This window comes from Thalassophryne amazonica, chromosome 10 (genome assembly GCF_902500255.1).
Source record: "Thalassophryne amazonica chromosome 10, fThaAma1.1, whole genome shotgun sequence".
Taxonomy (NCBI): domain Eukaryota; kingdom Metazoa; phylum Chordata; class Actinopteri; order Batrachoidiformes; family Batrachoididae; genus Thalassophryne; species Thalassophryne amazonica.
Window position 1 is genome coordinate 99,391,639 of NC_047112.1, and position 25,228 is coordinate 99,416,866.

The 25,228-nt window shown below is 40.2% G+C and overlaps 1 protein-coding gene and 1 long non-coding RNA gene across 2 annotated transcripts in view; both read right to left on the reverse strand.

Moving 5' to 3' along the window:
- The window catches only part of plcxd1 (phosphatidylinositol-specific phospholipase C, X domain containing 1), a 53,324-nt gene extending 34,410 nt beyond the window's left edge, over nt 1-18,914 (reverse strand). Inside the window, exons 1-3 of the mRNA XM_034180609.1 lie at nt 18,664-18,914; nt 10,775-10,903; nt 7,041-7,183 (exon numbers count right to left, since the gene is read on the reverse strand). Coding sequence (XP_034036500.1) covers nt 7,041-7,183; nt 10,775-10,903; nt 18,664-18,745 — 354 coding nt within the window. The 5' untranslated portion in view covers nt 18,746-18,914. The remainder of the gene's footprint in view (nt 1-7,040; nt 7,184-10,774; nt 10,904-18,663) is intronic.
- A 4,446-nt stretch (nt 18,915-23,360) lies between these two features.
- LOC117519278 lies at nt 23,361-24,982 on the reverse strand. The gene is made up of 3 exons (XR_004563232.1): nt 24,888-24,982; nt 23,492-23,609; nt 23,361-23,409 (listed from the first exon to the last, which is right to left on the reverse strand). It is a non-coding gene; the product is annotated as an uncharacterized LOC117519278 (long non-coding RNA).
- Nucleotides 24,983-25,228: the final 246 nt, after the last annotated feature.

A 25,228-nucleotide genomic window follows, 5' to 3' on the forward strand; every position in this document is an offset into this window, starting at 1 on the left:
TGCTCTCTGCAGATTTTCATTGCAAGGAAAAAGACGGAACAACTGGAGCAGCGCCGCATCAAATTTTGCCAGAAACTGGGCAACAGCCAGGTGGAAACAATTCGGATGATTCAGACAGCTTTCGGTGACTTTTCAGTCGTGTGACTATCCGAGAAATTGTGGAAGAGGTGGGCATGTCACAGCATGTCCTGTGAGACTTCAACACGAAGGCGCTTTTGCGCCGCCATCAGCAGCAGCATGAATTTCGCCACAACTCTTTTCATGGCCAAATCTTCTGTCACAGTGGAATGTACTGAAAAAGTGCTGATATCCACCTCTTCCGCAATTTCTCGGACAGTCACACGACGGTCCCGCATCACACAGCGTTCACTTTGGAAATTATCTAGTCGTTTCAGCATGTTGATAGCCGACCAGAGCGTGGCTCGCTCTCCACCATTGTGCGGACGTCTTTAAACCGGTTGTACCGCTCCTTAATCTGTGTGATGCCCATAGGATCGTCACCGAAAGCCGTCTGAATCTTCCGAATGGTTTCCACCTGGCTGTCGCCCAGTTTCTGGCAAAATTTGATGCAGTAGCGCTGCTCCAGTCGTTCCGCTATTTTCCTTGCAATGAAAACCCGCCGAGCGCACGACACATGTCCTCACACAAAGGCTGCTTACCAGCAAATGAGGCAATCGAAAAAAATTCACGCATGCGCACGAAGGTTCAAGGTTTGCTCATGCAAGCACACGTGATTCAAATCCATCAGGTTTTTGCAAAAAATAAAAAGGTCTGATACTTTTCTAACAGACCTCATAAAAATGCTCATAATCGGGTGAAACCTGATAGAAATCTCTTTGTGGCATGTCGGTGATGTGTATATGTGCAAAATAAAACAAAACACTACTCCGGGTATGTTTTTGACGAGAATATAACATAACTTTGTTACAAGCTCAAAGTTGATGTTGCATGATAAAGGCCTTTTAATAACTCACTTAAAGAAATAATGGCAAAACTCACATGTAAGTAAAAAAAACCCCAAAACGATTAATCGAAAAAATAATTGACCGATGAATTGATTACTAAAATAATTGTTAGTTGCAGCCCTAGTGTTTAGGCTGAAATAAAATATGTCTTTCTTAAAAAAAAATCAAAGTCTGGATTTCAAAAAAGAAGAGAAAAAAGGACAGGGAAAGAAAACTAAATCACCAAATTCTTTGAAAAGCGAGGTGAGCTTGAAAGCTAGATATATTGAGTTGGGGGTCTGGGGGACCAAACTGCACCATTTTTCTAGAAAACACACCCTTTTTAAAGTTGGGGGAGCAATATTGAGTTGGGAGGTCTGGGGGACCAAATTGCACCATTTTTCTAGAAAACACACCCTTTTTAAAGTTGGGGGAGCAATATTGAGTTGGGGGGTCTGGGGGACCAAATTGCACCATTTTCTAGAAAATGGTGCAATTTGGTGCATTCATGTGCATTTTAACAGGTGGGAATTCACCAAATTGCACCATTTTTCTAGAAATGGTGCAATTTGGTCCCCCAGACCCCCCAACTCAATATTGCTCCCCCAACTTTAAAAAGGGTTCTAAGGCAGTGTTTTTCAACCTTTTTTGAGTCGCGGCACCCTTTTTATATTTACAAAATCCTGCGGCACACCACCAACTAAAATAATATTATAATGCTATTACCTCTGGTTTTGTGCAAAACCCAATTATCGCAATAGAAAATCGATACAGAAAACATCGCATTTCGAAAATCCTCAAGCATTTTGCGCTCTGATCTCAAGTAGGGCTGTCACGATTAGAAATTTCTGGAGACGATTAATTGTCAGACAAATAATTGCGATTGACGAATATATTGTCTATTTTTTTTTCTTTTTTTTCTCTTCTTTATATTCTACTATTGTAGTATAATTACACAACTGTGGAAGAACGTTTGGCTTCTGTGAGTGGAGAAACTGGGAATGGTGCAACATTTTTATTTTTATCTTCATTTTACATACAGTCCCAACTTTTTCTGATTTGTGGTTGTTTCTGTTGCATTTCTGAAATTGTTTCTCCTCATCAGTCACGTTTTGTGCTTAAACACTGCATTAAGCTCAAGATTGAACAAATTTGGAAAATAACAGCTGTTAAAGTTCAGAGTTCTCACCTGCTTTTTGTGATCTGTGCGTCTGAACATTTTTTTTGTGTGTGTATCTCAGTTCATTCATATATTCTCATTTTTTAAATATGTTTTTAAAGATATTTGACCGTTTATTTCATCTCATGATCTCATAAATTCAGCATACGACGCGCACATGGTGTGAACAGGACGGTAACGGCAGAATCACACCTTTAGAGAAAGTTCAGAGAGAAGTAAAAGCTTCACGTTTTGTTAACATGTTCACTCCATTTAAAAACCTCTCTCTGCTCCGTGCTCGCTGCGCACTGAACGTGTCGCGCCTGCATTCAGGAATCTCCCTCACCCCACCCCCTCCCCTCCCTCACAGTCTGCAAGCCTGTTAACTCCGCGCGCGTGCACAGACAGGCACAGACACACACACCGACAGCTCCGCATTTTAGACGGCTTTTGAAGGAGACACTGTTTTAATCGGCCGTCAGCCTCCTTGTTATTGTCCCGCCTTAAGACGAGAGCGAGGCTGCAGCACAATGACGTCAGATTCTGAGTCGTTTTATGCTTTGTGGATAAAATAAATAATTCACGGTAATCGCGAATTTGAAAAATACCCACGGCACCCCTGACGATCGATCACGGCACCCTAGGGTGCCGCGGCACCCCGGTTGAGAATCACTGATCTAAGGTATACATGATTTAGACCTGGTTTGACTACGCATTAGAAATTTGGTGTTTGCGTTAAAAAAAAAAAAAAAGAACATAACAGTGTGTGTGTGTGTGTGGGGGGGGGGGGGGGGGGGGGGGCTTCAATATGGCTAGTACCTAGGGCCCAGAATTTGGTGCTACACCCCTGCATGCATCATTTGGGATCACAGCAGCTCGTCTGAGACTGACTCTCTACACCCAAAGCGATCAAAGGGAATAATGTGATTCTTAACCATCAGATGACAAAGTAAAACCTCTTAAATCATTCTAAAGTCGGTTTTAAGCCAAAACGAGGTGACAATCAGTGAGCCGCTACTGACACTTTGAATGACGGAGGCATAGTGAACGCAGCAGGAGCAGCTCGTGCAGCTGCGGCGCTTTGATCACTTCCTCTGACTTTTATTATGAAATAATGCTGAATTTATGTGGAAATGATTGTTCTACAAAAGCTTCAGATATCTGTTGTTGAGATAGATGATGACTGGAGTGCAGTTTCAGGCAGAAACGAAGTGATAATCAGTGAACTGCGGCTGACACACAGGAATGACACGTGCAGTGAAGACAGGGCGGACCGATTGTTAGGAGGGACCGTTCAGTCGATGACACCGGTGCTGGAGGAGGACATGGGGTCATTAAGGTGTATTTACATGTGCTCTGGGGGCAAAGGGGGATTATGTACAGGCTTTCCTTGTCTGAAAACCAGGGGCCACAGATTATCTCTACGAATGTGACTCACAGTTATATAAAGCACAATAAAGGCTCTTGTTCTATGTTGCAACACATACAGTTGTATGTAAAGGTTTGGGCACCCCTGATGATTTCCATTGTTTTCCTTTATAAATCATTGGTTGTCTGGATCAGCAATTTCAGTTAAATATATCATATAGCAGACAAACACAGTGATATTTGAGAAGTGAAATGAAGTTTATAGGATTTACAGAAAGTGTGCAATAATTCTATAAACAAAATTAGGCAGGTGAATAAATTTGGGCACGCCAACAGTAAAAAAATACATCAATATTTAGTAGATCCTCCTTTTGCAGAAATAACAGTATCTAAATGCTTCCTGTAGCTTCCAATGAGAGTCTGGATTCTGGTTGGAGGTATTTTGGACCATTCTTCTTTACAAAACATCTCAGGTTTGTTGGTTTCCGAGCATGGACAGTCTGCTTAAAATCACACCACAGATTTTCAATAATATTTAGGTCTGGGGACTGAGATGGCCATTCCAGAACACTGTACTTGTTCCTCTGCATGAATACCTTAGTAGATTTTGAGCAGTGTTTAACAATGCACAAAGACACTATCTGCAGTAAGATCATGTTGTAGGTCTTTGGAGCAGGTCTGTGGGTTGACTATGACTGTTCTCACCATCCTTCGCTTCAGCTTATCTGAGATTTTTCTTGGCCTGCCACTTTTGGCCTTAACTAGTACTGCACCTGTGGTCTTCCATTTCCTCACTATGTTCCTCACAGTGGAAACTGACAGCTAAAATCTCTGAGATAGCTTTTTGTATCCTTCCCCTAAACCATGATGTTGTTTCACACAATGTTTGTTTTGAGGTCATTTGAGAGTTGTTTAGAGCCTCCCATGTTGCCACTTATTAGAAGAGATGCAAAGAGGGTAAACATTTGCAAATGGCCACCTTAAATACCCTTTGTCATGATTGGACTCACCTGTGTAAGGAGGTCAAGGGTCAATGAGCTTACCAAACCAATTCTGTGTTCCAATAAGAGTGCTAAATGTATTAGAATCAATAAAATGACAAGGGTGCCCAAATTTATGCATCTGCCAAATTTTGTTTAAATAATTATTGCACACTTTCTTTAATCCTATAAACTTCATTTCACTTCTCAAATATCAGTGTGCTTGTCTGCTATATGATATTTAACTGACATTTCTGATCCAGACAACCAATGATTTCTAAAGGAGAAGCATGAAAATTATCAGGGGTGCCCAAACTTTTGCATACAACTGTATTAAATCAGCACACATGGAGATGACAGACAATAACTGGTGACAGATAAAACAACAGACATCACAGGGTGAGTGGAAAAATGGTACACAATGATCAAGCAATACCGCAGACACAGAGAAAATAATGACACCAACAGGAACACTAAGAATGCAATAAAGAGAAGATCAAACCAAATTCCAGCATTAACCGAAGCCGGTATCTGTCAAGATGAGGTGCCCTGTCAAATTGATATCCCCAAATCGACAGTTACGTGTGCCAAGCTGAGCTCCCCGTCATCTAACAACAATATTGTACTTTAAAGACAGCGTGTACATGCAAGTCTTTACTTTTTTAATTGAAAAGACACTTATTACTGTATTTTTATGTAAAGGCAAAACTTATGTGGGTTTTCTTCGGTAGAGGAGCTCATCTTGACGGGTGGCCGTGTCCCGTCGAGATGAGCTCCATCATGCAACTGCGCATGCGCACCTCACCCGACGAGTTGAGCTCCTCCACCGAAGGAAAGTAGAAAACCCACGCAAGTTTTGTCTTTACATAAAAATACAGTAATGTGTCTTTTCAATTGTAAAAAAGTAAAGACTTGCATGTACACATGCTGTCTTTTAAGCAGAATATTGTTGTTAGATGACTTGGAGCTCATCGCAATGCAGAGATGCACGTGCAGTTGCGCGGTAAAGAGAGGTAGATGAACTCGACGGGGGGAGGTATTAAAGTCCAGGGTAGAGAGAACTGCATGTTTTCCCATGCATGCGCAGTGGAGATCTTCTCGATGGGTAGATCATCTCATCGGGACACCGGTGTCGCAGACCAAGCAGTCCCCCTAAAAATCGGTCCCCCCGATGACGCGGTTCACGAATTAACACCTCATTTCTGCTTCAAACTGCACACTAGTCATCATCTATCTCAGCGACAGATATCTGAAGCTTTTGTACAACAATCATTTCCACATAAATTCAGCATTATTTCATCATAAAAGGCGGCAGAAGCGATCAGAGCGCCACGGCTAAATAAGCTGCTAACTCATGCCTTCACTGCGCGTCTGACATTTCAAAGCGTCACGGAATTTTGCCTTGTTTCTGCTTAAAACTGACTTTAGAATGATTTAAGAGGTTTTTCCTTTATCATCTGATGGTTAATAATCCCATTAATGCATTTGACTGTTTTGGGTGAAGAGACTCCGTCTCAGATGTGCTGCTGTGGTCTGAAATGACGCATGCGCAGATGCAAAAGGTAGACCGATTTTTAGGGGTGGACGGTTCGGTCTGCTACACCGGCACCGTGGAGAACACTATGAAGGAACAGAAATAACAACCGCGGGGCAGAAATAAACGACACAAAGAACATCAGAGAAACATAATACATAACATATCACAACAAACAGAAAGGATGACAGACGGGCAAGAATGACCACAGGAGGCATGCCCACATACGACACTAGTCACACGAACGTAACAGGTGCAGAATGAACACACACACACACACACACACACACACACACACACACACACACCCAACCAGACAAACATTTGACATGGACCTGAAGCACGACAGCAGAAAGGATCATCCATACCTGACACTGACAGCCAGGACACGCCCACACACGCACACACACACACACACACACACACACACGCCCACACACACGCACACACACACACACACACACACACACACACACACACACACACACACACACGGGGCAGGAGGAACACAGGTGCACCTGACAGAAAAGACCACACACTGGTACACTCACTCCCACACTAACCCACAGACGAGCCCAGAAACACACATGTCCACACGCACACCGAATTCACACTCACTTTCACAAACGTACACACACACACACACACACTGGACACAGAAAGGAGATGCCCACTAACATACAAAAAACACAGACACAGATTCACGCATGACAGACAGACAGACAGACAGACAACACCCTCTCACAGACCACAGGGGAAAAGGCATGTGATCAGAGACATAGAAGGACACGGGGACAAAAACCACCTGACAGGACCGAACCCTAACACATCCTTTCACTTGGACAGAACTGCATCATCACTAGAATTTGAGCTGATATGACACAGACAGTGAGGTTGGATCCTAACCAGGTTAACCAGTAAACTGTGCACATGGTGAGTATGTTGCTGGCACAAAAAGAAAAACAGGAAAAAGGCCAAATCAACACCTCACATACCAAACCAAATATACGGGCATGTTTTTGCTGCTGTGTTGGTGGTTTTCCTCAGTATGTTACCTGTGTTACTGCCCACTTATAAACAAAGGGCCGAATAAGAGGCTTCATGTATTTGTCGAGCTTCTGAAGCATGTCAGGCTGCGTCAGATCAACAGGGGATCTGTCGTTCATGTCCAAACAGTAGGTTATTGCGTTGTGGCTGCCTGTTCCAAGAAAAGAAACGCAAGTGATCATTAGACATTTCTGATTCTTAACACCAAGATGAATTAACTCTGCCAACAAAGTTCGAGGTTATGTTTTCACCTCTGTTTGTTTTTGAACAGCCTGTAACCCACAATTTTTCATATATCATTATGAAATTTTTACTAAGGAATCATATCCTGATAGGCAAGAACTGATTCGATTTTCAAGATCATAGGTCAAAGAGCAAAGTCAGGTAAAATCCCTATCTAATTTTCAAAAAATCATAAGTATGTTAAGAAATATCAAATTTCACATTTGAGAGCATTATGTAGGATAGTATACTTTATCGACTGACAAAGTTTGATCCGGATCTGATCCAAATGACAGATTTTGTGGCCATTTAAATTTAACATTGAAAACCCCATTTAATGTATATTTTACATCATATCTTAATCAAACATGCCCCAATCACGCTCATATTTGAAAGTGAGGTGCAGACTGACACTCAGTATCGCCTCACAAAGTTTGATCCTGATTGTGGATTTTGTAGATGTTTGAATTTAATATTGAAAAGCCTATTTGATGTACATTTTGCATTATATCTCAATCAGAAGTGCTGCAATCACTCTCATTTGTGACAATGAGGTGCAAACTAACACTCTCAATGAATAGACTTGATCCACATCTGATCTGAATTGTGGATTTAGCAGATATTTGATTCTTTTTAACATTGAAAAGCCCTTTTGATCTATATTTAGGGCCCGAGTAGGCAACGTCCTACAAGGACCCTATTGTAATTTGTATTATAAGAGGTCTGTGATGAAAAAAGCGGTCCTTTTTATTTTTTTCAAAAAATAAATGGATTTGATTCATATGTTTTTACGTCAGACAAGCTTGAACCCTCGTGCGCATGCGTGAGTTTTTTCACGCGTGTCGGTGACGTCATTCGCCTGTGGGCAGGCCTTGAGTGAGGAGTGCTCCACCCCGCCCGTCGGAATCTCTTTGTCTGAATAGCCGCTACGGACGGCGCGCGTTGCTTTATCAACATTTTTTCTGGACGTGTGAGGGATATCCGAGTGGACACTATTCGAGAAATTAAGCTGGTTTTCGGTGAAAAGTTTAACGGCTGATGAGAGATTATGGGGTGTTTCTGTCGCTGTAAGGACTTCCCACGGAGGGGGACGTCGCTCAGCGCTTCCAGGCGCCATCGTCGGCCTGTTTCGACCTGAAAACATTGTAATTTAAGGCTTAATTCACCCAGGACGTCGTGAGAGAACAGAGAAGATTCAGAAGAGGCCGGCATGAGGACTTTATGCGGACATTCCACTGTTTAAGGACATTTTGTAATGAAAGACGTGCGCGCAAATTCGCCGACTCGTTTCCGTGACGACTCGGCGAATCTGTGTGCGCCGCGACAGGAAAAACACCTCCGTGTTGAAAACCATTTGTAAAATTCAGGCGGCTTTTGATGGCTTTCAACAAGTGAGTAACTGAGAAATTGTTTAACAGCTTGGGCATGTTCCAACTTGCCCGTTAAGGTTTCCAACAGAGGTGTTTTTCCTGTCGCGACCCCCCGCGGTCGGGTCCGGCCCGACATGCGACTCTGCCCGCACGTTCTTTCATTACAAAATGTCCGTTAACAATGGAATGTCCGAATAAACTCCTCATGCCGACTTCTTCTGAAAGTTCTCTGACGACTTCCTGGGTCAACAGAGCCTGAAATGTGGAAGTTTTCAACTTGAAACGGCGAGATGCTGCCGCCTCGAAGTGCAGATCGGCATCAGGCACCGTGGGCTGTCCTTAAAGCGACACTACCAGACCAAAATCTCTCATCAGCCATTAAAATTTTTACTGAAAACCAGCTGAATTTATCGAATGGTGTCCACTCAGTTGTGCCTTACAGTTTTTGAAAAAATTTTTATCAAACAAAGCAACAGTCTCTGAGCCATTCCTAAACAATGAAAAAACGAGAGGGTGGGCCACTCCTCACTCAAAGACTGCCCACAGGCGAATGACGTAACCGACAGGTGTGAAAAAACTCTTGCATGCCCACGAGGGTTCAAGCATGTCTGATGTAATCACACGTGATTCAAATCCATATGGTTTTTGAAAAAAATAATAAGGTCCGTTACTTTTATCACAGACCTCGTCCTCCTTAAAAATTTTCCAAGGTAAAAATTTGTGGAATTGGAAACTAGGGTTGGTGGAGGTTTGTGTTCTACGAGCACAGTGCTCAAGTTGTCTTTATGATGCATTAGTTAATTAAACTCAAATGATTTAAAGAAACTGTTCATTTCAGTGAATTCAAAAAAATCAAGCATTAATAATTATGTGAATAAAATGTACTGAATCATTTATGTTACAATAACGTATATGACCTAAGGAGGCATTCATTTGAAGCATTTTGCATTTATTCACAGCAATTCCACAAATAATATAAAATGATAAATATTAAAGTTATCTAATTTAATTAGCACTAACTTAAATCTATCTTTTTCTCTCTCCTATGTGGCATTTATGTGTGTTTTACTGTCTAAAGGTTTCACAGTTGTGGTTTGATATTTACATTTACTCATCATGGACATGAATATCGTGGTCATTTTGGGCTTTTAATGATGTCTTTGAACTTTTTTTTTGTACAGCATACCTCATTAGTGACTTTAAAAAACAAGAATTGGGTGCACAACTTTGAATTTATTTTGGACTAGAATTAAACAAACTAGAGTGTCATTCTACTTTGTTTTTAACACAACCTGTTTTTCCTCTTTAAAACTACTTTTTAAAGACTTATTATTAAATGTTATTTTCTTGTTTTGCCGTTTCCTTTTTTGTTTGATATATTTTTGGCTGTTTATTATTTACTGAGGCAAAGGGTATGATCATAGACTGTATACCTTAAGATTAAACAAAAGGAGAGTGTTTGGAGAGTTAATAAAAAAAATCTGGCTTGAAAGACCAATTTGTCAAAACTGAAAAAGCAAGTCCCTGTGAGAAAAAGATATAAGTTTTTCTTTTGTTTTTTCTAAAAAAAAATTGCATTAAATATTTCAAATCAATTGCAGTGATTTTATAAATTATTGCAAAGTACCTCAAACTATTCAGTATGACACATCCAGTGACATGGTGGCTTAGTGATCGCTTCCCGCCCTTTCTGTGTGGGGTTTGCTCCCCGTCTCTGTGTCGGTTTCCTCCAGTTTCCCCCCACAGTCAAAAACATGTTATTTAGGGTCTGCTCCTTTCTCTGCCCCTGACCAAGGCAGCGTCTCTACATCTGGAGTTGGACCCCGGGCGCCGGACTGTGGCTGCTCACTACTCCTAGTGGTTGGATTCTGTCTAACTGTAAGTAGGACGGGTTAAATGCAGAGGACAAATTTTGTTGTATATATGTACAATGACAATAATGGCTATATTATTAAGTTTATTTAACCCAAACCAACCAATTTTATTGTACTTCATTAAAGTAATTTTGCATACTTGAAGAAGTTGAGTTATCCAAACTCATGGCATTTAAGCCAGTCAGTTTCCTCAGATTGTTTGAGTTGAATTATTATTTGTAGAATAATTATTTGTGAACCAAGTGTTGTTGTGCTGTTGCCATGTCAACACCCTACCTGGGATGGTTAGCTGGTAGAGCGGGATGTCCCACAGAGCACGTGGCAGCTGAGACATCCAGCTGTCCATGGGCAGGTCTCCCAGACTCATTCTAGACACCATCACGAGGACACACCCACCTCCAACTCCTGCACACACCAAGTGACTGACTCTTAAACTCAGATACACAGTTACAATCGGTCCATTTATATTTTTATATTCTCTATCACAGCATAAAGCAGTTTACAGCAAATACTGGATGTGAGCTCAAGGTGCAGACTGTCCGCTTTAAACTGCAAGATACTCGAGTTGTGCGCGCACAGTAGGGTTATGACAAATCTCAAATTTATTAGCCTGGGGTTATAAATGATGAACTTTTACCTAAAACTCACAAAAATGTCTTTGGTTTTGCCCGACTTTGAAAAAACCTCCTGCACCTAAGACAGTTTCATATTTCACATTAAAACACCTAGCGGCTCAAACACTTTTTATTATAACATGTCAGTTTTATATATAATACACATGAGGAATACATGAAAATGAGTACATATAGCATTTGTAGTGTTTTTAATAGTGCTTCAGATTTGTGTATTAGTGTTAATAAATTTGTTGTTAACTCACACGATGCCACTGACTCTAAAACGCGTCTTTTGCGATAGTAACACCCCGCGCCAACGACGCGTCATCAAGCCAATTTCTTTTCTTCTCTTTTCTTTGCTTGTGGTATGTTTGTTGTTGACATGGACATAGAACTCAATTTTCTATGTGTCTTGAAAAAACACTCAAATGCTGAAGAAATCCTGGCACTGGGATGTTCTGAACTTTGAAAATGGCTGGCACTCAATAAGTTAAGATATTTGTCTGTTCTGCAAGTAGAACGAACCTCCTCCATCAACTTTACAGCTTTCTCAGCTACTATGCTGGAGCGAGGCACATCAAGCACTGATGGTTCTTTTTTCCAGTGAGTAGAGAAGCATTTCACAGCTTTGGGACACTTAAGTTTGGATATTGCTGACAGCAGGTCTTCATAAAAAGTCTCTGATTAGTGTTGGTTAGAAAACCAGGCCCACGACCATGTAGTTGCAATGAAATCGCAAGTTACCCTCAGCTGTTCTTACCAATTTGGAAGAAGGAATAATGCAATAAGTGTAAAAAAATTCCTCGTGAGTTCCACCTGGCACTGTGAAGTGATGGCAGCTTGTGCCATTTGATGCAAGGCCGTTTTTCCTCTGTTTTGTAAAACTTATATGCTTTCACAAAGCTCAAAAAGGAATTTAAAATCATGTCTCCAACCAAGGTTCTCATACTCTGGTATCACTTCTATGAACAAGTATGCATTTTGCAAATCATCATACTGTTCCAAAATCTCATCAATAAACTTGTAGTTAATGTTAGGTGACTGTATAGGAAAAAAGAAGTTCAACACATGTCGCAGAACAAGATCAAGAATGTGGTGCTGGCAGCCGATGTATTGAGGTTCATCGAATCCCTTGTCTCGAAATGTTCTCTGAAGCCTGGCTACAATACCATTTTTGCGACCAGTATTGACTGCTGTTGTGTCAGAGATGATCATCTGAATACTGTTCCATGCAGTGTACTCATCAAGCAGGTCCTGTAGTGGTATATAGATGTCTGCAGCAGTTCCACTGTCACAAGCCAAAATGAAGTTGTAATGTTCTTCTGTCATTTTTCAAGCACACAACTTGGTATTCTTTATTGTTAATTTTCTTACCATCAAACTGCAAACAAAATTTCTCTTCAGAGGAAAGTTCCATGAGGCGGTTCTTAACTTTTTCTGCATCTCTGATTGTTCAACGCCAGACTCCAGACTGTGATGGTGTTGGGACACTAACTCCATCTTCAGCCAGACTTTGAAGCACCTGTGGCACTTTTCTGGTTGACAAAGAGTGTTTAGACACCAGTTTGGCAGCAGACTTTGTTGAATGGCGTGTTCAATTTGATCTATTTTACCTTTATTTTTTATTTCTTTTAATTATTGTTTATTAATATATTTTAGCAATATTTATTTGTATACTTTTTTGTTATTTCTTGATACTTGTTAATTCTTTTCTTGTTACGTTATTTTTTAAAATCGTATTGTGTAAAATTTTTAAAAGTGATGTGGCGCTAGGTACGGGAGGTTTTTTCAAGATCCAATGAAATAAACTTCAAAAAAGCAATCTATGGGTAAAGGTTCATCAAATGCAACATCAGGAAAATGAAAGTTTTGAAAAAAGTTTTGTACTCATAACCCTAGCGCACAGTGTCTGCTGAGGCTCAGCAGCAGCATTGTCCAATTACTTCTGGTTTCCTAAAAAAAAGGGGAACATGCACAGAAATAGTGCTGTAAGTCCTGGACTATTCATCCACCTACAACCCAAATGAGAAAAACTTGGGACAGGATAGAAAATGCAAACAGTATATGAGATTTTTTTTTTTTTTTTTTTTGGAAGAAATGAACAGAGTGTGCTGGACCAAAGACCTTAAGGACCATTCAGACTGTTATCTGTTACAAGTCTAAAAGGAAGCATTTGTCATGGTATGGGGTTGTGTCAGTGCCCTTGGCAAATGCAATTTACACTTCTGTGATGGCAGCATTAATACAGAAACATGCACTGGCATTTTAGACCAACATATGTCTTTTCCAGGAACATCCAAGGATTTTCCAACATTACAACGCAAAACCAAATTCTGCACACATTACAAAGGCATGGCTGCAGAAGTAGAAGGTACAGATACGGGAGTGGCCTGCCTACAGTCTTCCCCAATAGAGAATGTGTGGAAAATTGTAAAACAAAGAATGCAAGGACTTCGTACTGTTGCACACCTTCAGGTGTGTTTGCAGGAAGAATGGAACAAAATACTTGAAATGCTTCATTTCTTGTATCTTCAGTGCCAAAAAATGTATTTTAAGTGCTGGGAGAAGGAATGGCAACATTACCAAGTGGTAAATGCTTTAACATCCCAACTTTTATTTGGGATGTGTTGCAGGCCCAAAATGCAGGAATGGGTGTATACGAGGTCTATTAGAAAAGTATCCGACCTTATTATTTTTTCAAAAACCATATGGATTTGAATCACGTGTGATTACATCAGACATGCTTGAACCCTCGTGGGCATGCGAGAGTTTTTTCACGCCTGTCGGTTACGTCATTCGCCTGTGGGCAGTCTTTGAGTGAGGAGTCGTCCACCCGCTCGTCGATTTTTTTCATTGTTTAGGAATGGCTCAGAGACTGTTGCTTTGTTTGATAAAAAATTTTTCAAAACTGTAAGGCACAACTGAGTGGACACCATTCAATAAATTCAGCTGGTTTTCGGTAAAAAATTTTAACGGCTGATGAGAGATTTTGGTCTGGTAGTGTCGCTTTAAGGACGGTCCACGGCGCCTGACGGCGATCTGCGCTTCGAGGCGGCAGCGTCTCGCCGTTTCAAGTTGAAAACTTCCACATTTCAGGCTCTGTTGACGCAGTAAGTCGTCAGAGAACAGAGAACTTTCAGAAGAAGTCGGCATGAGGAGTTTATTCGGACATTCCATTGTTAACGGTCATTTTGTAATGAAAGAACGTGCGGGCAGAGTCGCATGTCGGGCCGGACCCGACCGCGGGGGGTCGCGGCAGGAAAAACACCTCCGTTGGAAATCTTAACGGGCAAGTTGGAACATGCCCAAGCTGTTAAACAATTTCTCAGTTACTCACTTGTTGAAAGCCATTATAAGCCGCCTGAATTCTACAAATGGTTTTCAACACGGAGGTGTTTTTCCTGTCGCGGCGCACACAGATTTGCCGAGTCATCACGGAAACGACTCGGCGAATTTGCGCGTACGTCTTTCATTAAAAAAATGTCTTTAAACAGTGGAATGTCCGCATAAATTCCTCATGCCGGCCTCTTCTGAATCTTCTCTGTTCTCTCACGATGTCCTGGGTGAATTAAGCCTTAAATTAGGATGTTTTCAGCTCTAAACAGGCCGACGACGGCGCCTGGAAGCGCTGCAGGACGTCCCGCTCCGTGGGAAGTCCTTACACCGACAGAAACACCCCATAATCTCTCATCAGCCGTTAAACTTTTCATAGAAAACCAGCTTAATTTCTCGAATAGTGTCCACTCGGATATTCCTCACAGGTCCAGAAAAAATTTTGATAAAGCAACGCGCGCCGTCTCGAGCAGCGTGTGAAACAAAGGAATTCAGCCGAGAGGGCGGGACCACATCTCACTCAAGGCCTGCCCACAGGGAAATGACGTCACCGACACGCGTGAAAAAACTCACGCATGCGCACGAGGGTTCAAGCATGATTGGTGTAATCGCATGTCATTCAAATCCATATAGTTAAAAAAAAAAAAGGGTCGGTTTATTATCTAAGAGACCTCGTATTAACAAATTGAATTAAGTTGACCAGAAAATAATATGAAATGTGTTGGAATCATAGAGTCTGCTGTGAAATAAAACTCAACGTAAATGTCAGAATCGCTGCTGAGTTTTTATTTGCCTTTTACGCATTATCCCAATTTTTTTCCTGATTTGAGATTGTATTTTTAAATTAAATCTGATTGTCTGCACAGGCATGTTGTTCATCATTTCTTTTCAGCTTAGATGTCAAAAATGTTAATGTCCAAATATGCATGGATATCCCTGCACAGAACTGCGTTCATCAGAGTCAGGTGCTGCGTTACAGTGGTAAACAAAGACTATTTGTACAGTGGCGGCCTCATGGGAGAGGCCCCGTGATGACAGTGACAGTAAGCTTCATCTTCCACGTGGCCCCTTCCTCAATACACTATCAAAACAACAAAATCTACAAGCAACAGCACCTTTATTGGTCACCAGGATCCTGCAACTAACAAGTCTTCACAGTCAACTTGAATTGGCTTGTCTGTCTTTCTTTTATGGTATGACCATTGTGCAGGTTAAAAGATGCCCCCTTGGCCCAAAATAGGAGGTTCACTGCTCCTTACCTGTATCTGGGCTGGGCGATATGACCTAAAATTCATATTGCGGTATAAATTGAATCCCTTCACGGTAACGGTATATATCATGATGTAAACTTAAGTGTAAAAGTTATAATGGAAGTGTTTCTGAATGGGCTATATACTGCAACAATAACAACAAAAACAGATACATTTACTTTGCAGATCTCAAAACTACAGCTACAATTTGCCAAAAGGTACAACTAAGATGCTAGCCTAGAGTTGATGTTTTGGTGAAAGAATTAGAGCCCGACCGATAATGATTTTTTTGAGGCCGATGCCAATAACGATATTTGGATGAAAAAAATGCAGATAATCGATAAATCGGCTGATTTGCTGATAGCCGATAAATCAGCCGATTTTTTTTTTTTAATTAATAAAATGTTCTTTTTTGGCCCCTTAACAAAAAAGGTATGAGCTAAAAGCTGAAGCTTTGTCCTCATATTGATTATATTCCTCATATCCTCATATTGTCCTCATATTGATTATATTCCTTTATAACAGAGAAGAATTTTCAAGTTCAAAAAATGCAAAAATGCAATTGGAGCAGTTAGGGGGCTATTCAAACAGGCCAACTAGTAAGCTATCACTCCTGAAAACGATCTTTGCCATATCACGCGAGATAAATCTGCCCTCTGACTGGATTTTGAAAAACCATGTGACGGAGAACCAATTCCAATTGGACACGCACATTATCATCATCACACATCGTCTATGAGGAGTACCAAGATGGGCGACAGTGGATCGAAAGTCCGCGGAGTTAACTTTTCAGCAAAAAAAAGTAAGTTTCTATCTCATATCATTAAAAAGTTATTTACAATTTAGTAAGCTTGGTCCCAGCCATCGTATACGACGGCATCGGCCCCAGAGGGTTAATGGCGAATGGTAGTAATTCCCAGAACCCTTCCGGACGACCAGTGAATCTGAGTGTTTCAACCTCTTAGCAGTAAATGAAAGTTTTTCGTGCTAGAAATAAGGTCTACACAACGTGGGCTTAATAAAAAGCGTGACTGACACAATGAAGCACATTTGACACATTACTACATAAACTGAGTTAATCAAACTGAGTTGAACTGAAACAGGAGAAATGTGGGGTGAATGTAATCGCAAAGTTATTACAAACAACATCCTTATAAACTTACTTGTATGCTTTTGTCAGGTGATCAGTGCAGTGTGACGGCGAACTACGGGGGCCGGTGATGAACACATTTAAGCAGGGGTGTAAGCAGCTCTCAGTTGAATGGAGTCAGAGCTCCATCTACTGGACAAACGGTGCAAGGACATTTTACATTGCCAACACAAACATGATTTCAGTAACTGTTCTGTTTATGAGAAATTATCGCCGTTCTGTCAGCAAAATTTCAGCCGATAGTGAGTACTCTGAAAAGGGTTTATATCGGCCAATAATATCGGCCAGCCGATAAATTGGTCAGGCTCCAGAAAGAATTAAACATTTATTTATTGTTGGGTCAGTGGCTGAAGTTTCATCTCTTTAACACTAGATGGCACACCCGCTCCAAATACATGAACTGTTTTCAGGATGGAGGCATGTCCTCATTTACAAAATGCAACAAGAATCCCCCCCCCCCCCCCCCAAAAAAAAAAAAACAAAAACAAATAAAAGCACTTAATTTATTCATATTTGAAGTCAGTCTGGGTAAATCATCGTTCTCTGGGTGATTTTGTCCTTTCTACATCAGCACTCTCAAAGCAAACATAGTCAAGTCCATGAGTTTTGGACAATGAACACAATTTATGTAATTTTGCATCTGTACACTACCACAAGTGGAAATAAAACAATTGTGCCACCACACCATGAAAGTGTATAACTGATGACACAATAGACAAATGTTGGCTATGCATAATTTCCACACTCACAGCCACAAAATCCTATACTTTAAAGTTGTCATTGGGGTCTTGATGGCTTCCCTCACTCATCTCCTTGCTTTCTCCTGCCAGATTTACCATACAGTTCCAATACTGTTTGTATTTATTAATGATTGCTGTAAATGAAGTCCAAGACATACTCAGTGACTTGGAAATTTTCATGTGTCCATCCCATTCAATACTTTATTGCCAATCATGAAAGTTGATTGGAATTTGTCTTGGTGAGCGCACAGATAGACCGGTAGAATCAGCACTGATACAACTACATCAAAAATATGAACTGGTAAACCAGTTAAAAAGGAATCAAACACATAAATAGGAAAAATGAATGAATAAACACTCACTTAGCTGCCTTAACAAAAATTGGTTTAACAGTAAGGTCAGGATCAAAAAGCCTTATGTTAAATCATGGGAGTTCAAGAGGCGGATAGATATGGTGGTTTTTGTCTTAATATTTGAAAGTCTCTTCTGACTTATCTAAAAGAAAATAACTGTAAAAGTGATTTGTATTTATTAAAAAAAAACTCCTTTAATACCTCCTTTTTCAGAGAACATAAGTAATTACAGAAAGGAAATATTAGTTGTAATTTGTAAATGGTTAATGTATTATTTTTTGTGAAACCCCTTGAATTAAAGCTAAATGCTGACAACACAAGCACGGAAGAGAGATGCTAAATTACAAAAACTATGTCTGTCACTGTCCAAAATATTTACATACCTGATTGTACATATATAACAGCATGAGTTTTAAACAGTATTCTACTTCATGTCCCTATAAGGCCCTGCCTTGTCCCCCAAAGTTAAAATGGGGTTAGAACCACCACTATATTTAAGGTAAAGGACACTGATTATTGTTGATTATTTTCTGGACACATTCAGAATTACATGTTCACTGGGACACAGTAAAAAATGCTGTCAGCAAACCATCTGAACAACCTCTACTAAGCACAAAAATCTGACGGCTAAAACTAAAAATCCCGCCACCTCTCAAAGCATGATAAAATATGTCTATCCATTAGCTGTATGATGTAATAAAGTGTGGGGGGCTGGGCGTTCCTACCGCTCCACCTGCGGACCGGGATGATTTGGGTGGGGTTTCCGTATCGATTATCCGTAACCAGCTTCCCATAAATAATCCACATGTACGATCCGCTGAGTGCACGGTCTGATCGGGAGGGTCAGCATTGGGACGGATCATCAGGAAATGGCAAGTGTCCTCTGAGCACGGAGATGACGGACCCGCCGATCAGCGCATTCAGGAGAACTTGCCCGTCGAGAACAGCCCGAAAGGCGCTGTGAAGCCGCGGGGACGCCATCTTACCACTCCCTTCACACGTGACTGCAGATGGCGACAAATGGCTCCATCAGAATACTCAAACAAAAAGCATTTAGGCATTGTTGAAAGGTACTAAAATGATCCAGTTCCTCCATAGTGCTCAAACAGACCACATGACACTATCCCATGATGCAGCTGGAGTCTGTTTAACAAAGAACTTCTAAGAAAAATTTAAAGAAGATAGCAGGCATACATGAAAACAGCAATGGCATCCAAGGTGCAGCAGCACTGTACCAATACACATTAGGAGCCGTTTATAAAAAAGTCTGCCATTGAAAATACAAATTTTGGGGCACACATGGGCATCCCTCATCTTTAAATATCAAGGTAAGGGCACATAAAGTGGTGTGGTAGCGTAGCACATCAGACTTGTATCCCAACTGCTTGCTCACTTCCTTCACTGTGTAGTATAGTATCTGTTGGGTAGTATGTTCTAACTGACATGTTCCATATATGACTTACTGCATTGAGGTATGGGAAAATACATATAAAACAAATATGAATCCAATAGTTCTGTTACAAAAGAAAGCTATAAGAGTTATAAAAACCATATCGGGACCCAACCAATCCACTGCTTGCTTGTTTGCACATTTTGAAATTTTGGAACTTGATTATTTTACGATACAGTTCATGTATAAAGTTAAAAATGAACTCTTACCTCAACATGTCCAGGAATTGTTTAAAATGAGGGAGTCCTGTTATCATCTGAGAGGAATTTCAGTATTTGACTGCTTAAAGTATTGTACTACTGTAAAAAAGAATCTGGGAAAAAAAAAATCTGGAATAACTTCCCTGATAGTATTAAATTATGTGGCACTTTGACTGGCCTGAATAGATCTTATAAAAATAACAAAATTGCTTATTATAGTACGATAAATTAGGTAAATTGTTTTTGTTTCTGTTCTTCTGTTTAATCTGTGCTGTACTGCTGATTGTTTTGCTATGTTTGGATGTTTTGTTGTATTGATCAATCTACAAAACTTTTTGCTCGTCTTCTTGTCCTTTTTTTTGTATTTGCTGTTATGAGTGCATATATGTGTACAGTATTTATATTTTGTTCAAATATTATATAAATAATATAACATTTTTGTAGTTATATAGTTTTGTCTGCCTTTTGGTGGTTTTTAACAGGCCTGATTGGTGGATTGTTGCAGAGATGGTTGTCTTTCTGGAAGGTTCTCTCTCCACAGAAGAACGCTGGAGCTCTGACAGAGTGACCATTGGGTTCTTGGTCACCTCCCTGATTAAGGCTGTTCTCCCTCAATCGCTCGGTTTAGATGGGTGGCCAGCTCTAGGAAGAGACCTGGTGAATCCAAACTTCTTCCATTTCCGGATGACAGAGGCCACTGTGTTTATTGGGACCTTCAAAGGAGCATAAATGTTTCTCTACCCTTCCCCAGATTTGTTCCTTGAGACAATCCTGCCTCAGAGGTCTACAGACAATTCCTTTGACTTTGACATGCTTGGTTTGTGCTCTGACATGCACTGTCAACTGTGGGACCTTATATGTAGACAGGTGTATGTCTTTCCAAATCATATCCAATGAAATGTATTTATCCCAGGTGGACTCCAATTAAGCTGTAGAAACATCTCAAAGATGATCAGTGGAAACAGGATGCACCTGAGCTCAATTTTGAGCTTCATAACAAAGGCTGTGAATACTTGTACATGTAATTTTTTAAAATAAACTTGCAAAAGTCTAAAAAAAAAACTTTTTTTCACATTCATTGTGTCTACACAATGCCGAATGCCATATGAATGAAATTCGACCTCCATTCAGGCAAAGTCAAACCGCAATGGAAACACTTCAGTAGCATTCTGCGTGCATTCCAAACAGTTGGGCAAATTTGTGTGGCCGGCCCAAATGCTTAGCTCATGTTCAAAACACTCTAGGTGCAGTCGAGGTGGAAAAATATCATACGGCAGTCGAGGTGGACTCTAACTGCAATCTCATTGTGTTCTAAATATTCTCACAGCGTCAAAACAGCATTTGAAACAGTTTGATCGCATTCAAGGGAAATTCGCTATGGGCAGGCACATCTAATCCTGCCAGCATGTCCCGGACCGCACCCCCCATGCATCCTGTTCGGGGTGCGCAAAGGAAATATTGTAATGTGCAGTGTCTGTGACACGCATTCATTTTGTGAACTAGATGTGAACATTGCGCAATCAAACCGAAAACACTGTGTGTCACTGCGGGTCAGCACGTCTCTGAGCGGCTGAGCAGTACGCACAGCTGAACGCGATGTTATGTCCATAATGAGCATGATATTAATCCATTGTCAGTCCACTTCATGAGTTAGAAGATGTACCGTAATATTACGTTATCATGGCTGTAACACCTCATTCAGATGGCCACGTCACAGAGGCGTGCGGCGCTTGTAAGTGTGGTGTCACAGCTGTAATAAACATATAATGAATGATACATCTTCTAAACCATTAGAAGGATTGACGATGCAACCATTTACCAAGCACTACAATGTAAATAAAGTAAGTAATCAACTTTGGAATGGCTGCAGATGTGCTTCCCACCGCATGATGATGACTAGTCATGCCACATCTGCAGCATATACAACCAAAGATCACTGGAGCAGCAATAAAATATAATCCCATGGCTCTGTATAATTTGACCAAGAACTACAACAAAAAAGAATAGTGGACCCAGAGCAAAACCCTGAGGTATCTCATATTCCATAGTTGAGAATTTTGATGTTGCGTTAACACACTGCAGTTAGCCCAGGAAGTATGATCTCAGCCATTAAAGCACCCATTCAAAAATACCAAAATAATTCTCAATTCTCTCCAACAAAATACTTTAATTAACTGTAATCAAAAGCTGCGATGAAGTCAAGCAACAGCAGCATCAAACAATTACAGGTGCATCTAAAAAAAATAGAATATCATGAAAAAGTTAAATATTACTTTCAGCAATGACCATCTGTGGCTTAACCTTCTTGTAGAAAGTGTCCGTGAGTGTCTTCTGGACAACTGTTACTTCAGCAGTCTTCCACATGAGTGTGGTTGTGTTTACTGAACCAGATTTGAGAGGTTCACGGTATTCATACTGCATAAATAGTGACTTGAAAAAAAACATTCAAATATTTTGAGATATGCATTGTAGCTGCCTTCAAAGGCAACTGCCATATATTTAATTCATTATTTTAATACTCTTGTAAAAGACAATAACTACATAGTATTGTTTCATTTAAAAGGTTCAAGAATAAATAAGTAATCATTTCAAGTAAATTCATGTAACTATACTTGTAGTTCATTCGTTTGGATAAAAACACTTCAAGAAGAGGGGTGTCTTGTGTTGAGGATGCTGTATGAAGTCACCTTAATTCTTTGAGTAAATGCGGCCAATGAGATAATTTTTTGTTTTTTTTCTGTGGTACTGCTTTATTCATCTGCTTACGTGAATTGTTCTTGTATTTTGTGTAAGTTGTCTGTATTTTTGTGAGCTAATTTATGTTTTTCTATCTCTCTGTGTTAGGTCTGACAGCATTATGGAGGCATTATTAAGGGCATGTGAAGGCATGTTGGCCAAAATAAATGTCTGTTAAACCCAAGAATGATGTGGAGCCTTGATTAAACTCAAAAGGAGTAACATGTAGTTTCTATTTTTATGGAGCTGTTGAGTGTAATTATCAAAATTTAAAAAATATGATTGAAACATTTTTGTGTCTGTGTACTGAAACTAGGACATGTAAGCTTTTCACTCTCTGAAATACCCAACAAAATAATGAGCTTTTTCATGATATTCAAATTTTGTGAGATGCACCTGTATTTTGTGTCACTGTTTACTCTGGTAGTCAGATTATTTTCGTCACATTATTTTTTGTCACATGAAGCTAAAGGAAACTCGAAAGTCATTTCTAATTTAATTTTTAATTTATTGAAGATACATTGACAGAAGAAACATTGTAAAATTAACACTGAAATGTGACAGCAGAACTCGAACATGTAAATGTCATATATGCGCTAGGTGACTGATAAGCTGCGACCGAACTTGCCCAATACACACTGGGACAGGTGCACAAAAAAACAGGAGCTGATACAGATTGTTTTTTTTTTTTTCTTTTTGATGATTTTACTGCTTTTTTTTTTTTGATGATGATGATGCTGATTTTACTGCATTTTGTGTCAACTCTTTTTTGTCTTACATTACTTCTTCGGACCTTTTGATTTTAACTGCATTTCCATTACAATCAAATAATGATTAAGGGACTGTAAGACATGACTGTGTTGCTGCCTCAGTTATCGTACTCATCCTCGTCGGACTCTTCTGTCTCCTGTGCATCTTTTCCTCTAAGGCTTCTTTCAGAGCCTGCTCTTCCTCCACACTGGGGTCCTGGGCCTCGGTGACCCCAGGCTCACTGAGGTAGCTTTCCTGAGGCGGTGAGGGAACCGGAGGGCTGTAGCCTTCACTACATTCTTCACACCCATCCAATGTAGATGTTCTCAAACTTCCTAAGGGAGCAGATGCTGACTGTAATGCTGCATTCAGGGTGCTGACACAACTCGTACAAAGGCATACTGACAGTAGCCTTACTTTCCATCAGCGTATGCAAATGCTCCTGGCCACAAGTTAGAGCGCAGCACAGCAAAGGCATGCTGAGGACTCAGGCTGGATGACAGCCTGGAGCTCCAAGGTGTGGTGTTATACAAGTCTGAGAAGAACACATATCAAAAATAACTTTGTTGTACTAAGGCCATAAAGACATATACCTCATGTGTATTTAAAGTCTTACAATGCTCATTCCCTGATGCCAGGTTTCAACAATTAATTCAACAAATAATTCAGTCAATGCTGAGGAAGGAGCCACGGCCACTAGGCTGGAGGAGAAGGAGGCCAAAGAGGAGGTTTATGAATGTGGTGAGGGAGGACATGCACGCATGTCCTCCTGCAGACATGGTTCAAACGCAAATATCATTTATGATTGATTGATTAATTGATACAGGAGCTTTATTGAACATGTACAAATTGTACGTAAGACATAGGATCTTAATAATTAATGTAAATAACAATACATATAATTCATTACACACAGATAGATAGATAGACAGACAGACAGACATGTTGTCCGTGGGGATCCACGGGCTCTAGATTGGGTAGTATTTATCAAATAGGTAGCTGACATTTTTCACGGGTGGTAATAAATTATGCAAAGTTTCCATAATGAGTTGGAATAGCGTGTGAGTCTAGAATGTTTTTAGAACCTTAGACTTTAGACCTCAACAATTTTTACAAGAAAAACTCAACCTTCTTATTTCCTGTTCATTATATAAATTTTAATGTTAATTTACTGTCTTAATGTTTTATAAGTGTTTATGTTCTTATCATATACATATTATTATTATTATTATTTCATTTTATTACTTCTATTTTGTCATTTGATTTTAAATGGACCACAATGGAATTAAGTGTTTTCACTTTCTTGTGTCATCCATGTATTTTCAACATATTTACAATTATATTATGTACTTACATTGAACTGATTAAATAAAAGCATGCACGCACTCACACTTTTAATATAAAGATGATCTACCGCACCCTGCTGGAATGGCGTGTTAGTCCAGAATGTAGTTAGCCACATTAGCTAACATCCATAGCTTCTCCATCCTTGACCCAAAATACATAAGCATACCAAAAGGCAAATGTCAGCTCTCCTCAGTTTCTGCGTGATCAAAGCCATACACACGCATGCATGCACACAGAAAATACAGAACAAAAGAGCAACTTATAGTCTGGTGCGACTTACATATACATATATACGCTTTTCCTCATCAAGACATTTTTTAACGTGACTTATACTCCAGAAAATACTGTATTCTGCAGTAATCAGTGTCAAATATGTAAGGTGTGGGTGTTGAACACTCTGACAGCATGTTCTAGTTTCCACTGGATTGACAGGAAACACCCAACATCAGCGATAAGAGTAACTAACTTGCATCTTGGGAGAGAGGAGTGAGCAGAGGAGGTCCTACTTCTTCCTCATCTTCCTGTTTCTCATCCTCTTCATCTAAAGATCATTGACCTCTCCTGGCTTTAAAACATTAACCCAGGTACAACGGCCCTGAAAACATCCATATTAAACATTACAGTGGTACAGTGTGTTCACAAGCACCATATGAAGACTTTCTGCATGTGTCAGCCTTGCTCAGAGTCATACCTGTGACAAGATGTGGCTAACATGATGCACCCAGTTTGACATACTTTGAACCATTTCAGCAGTTGGAATACTCTCAAAGTCAGGGTTCACTTCATAGTCCTCATGAGGTTCTCATC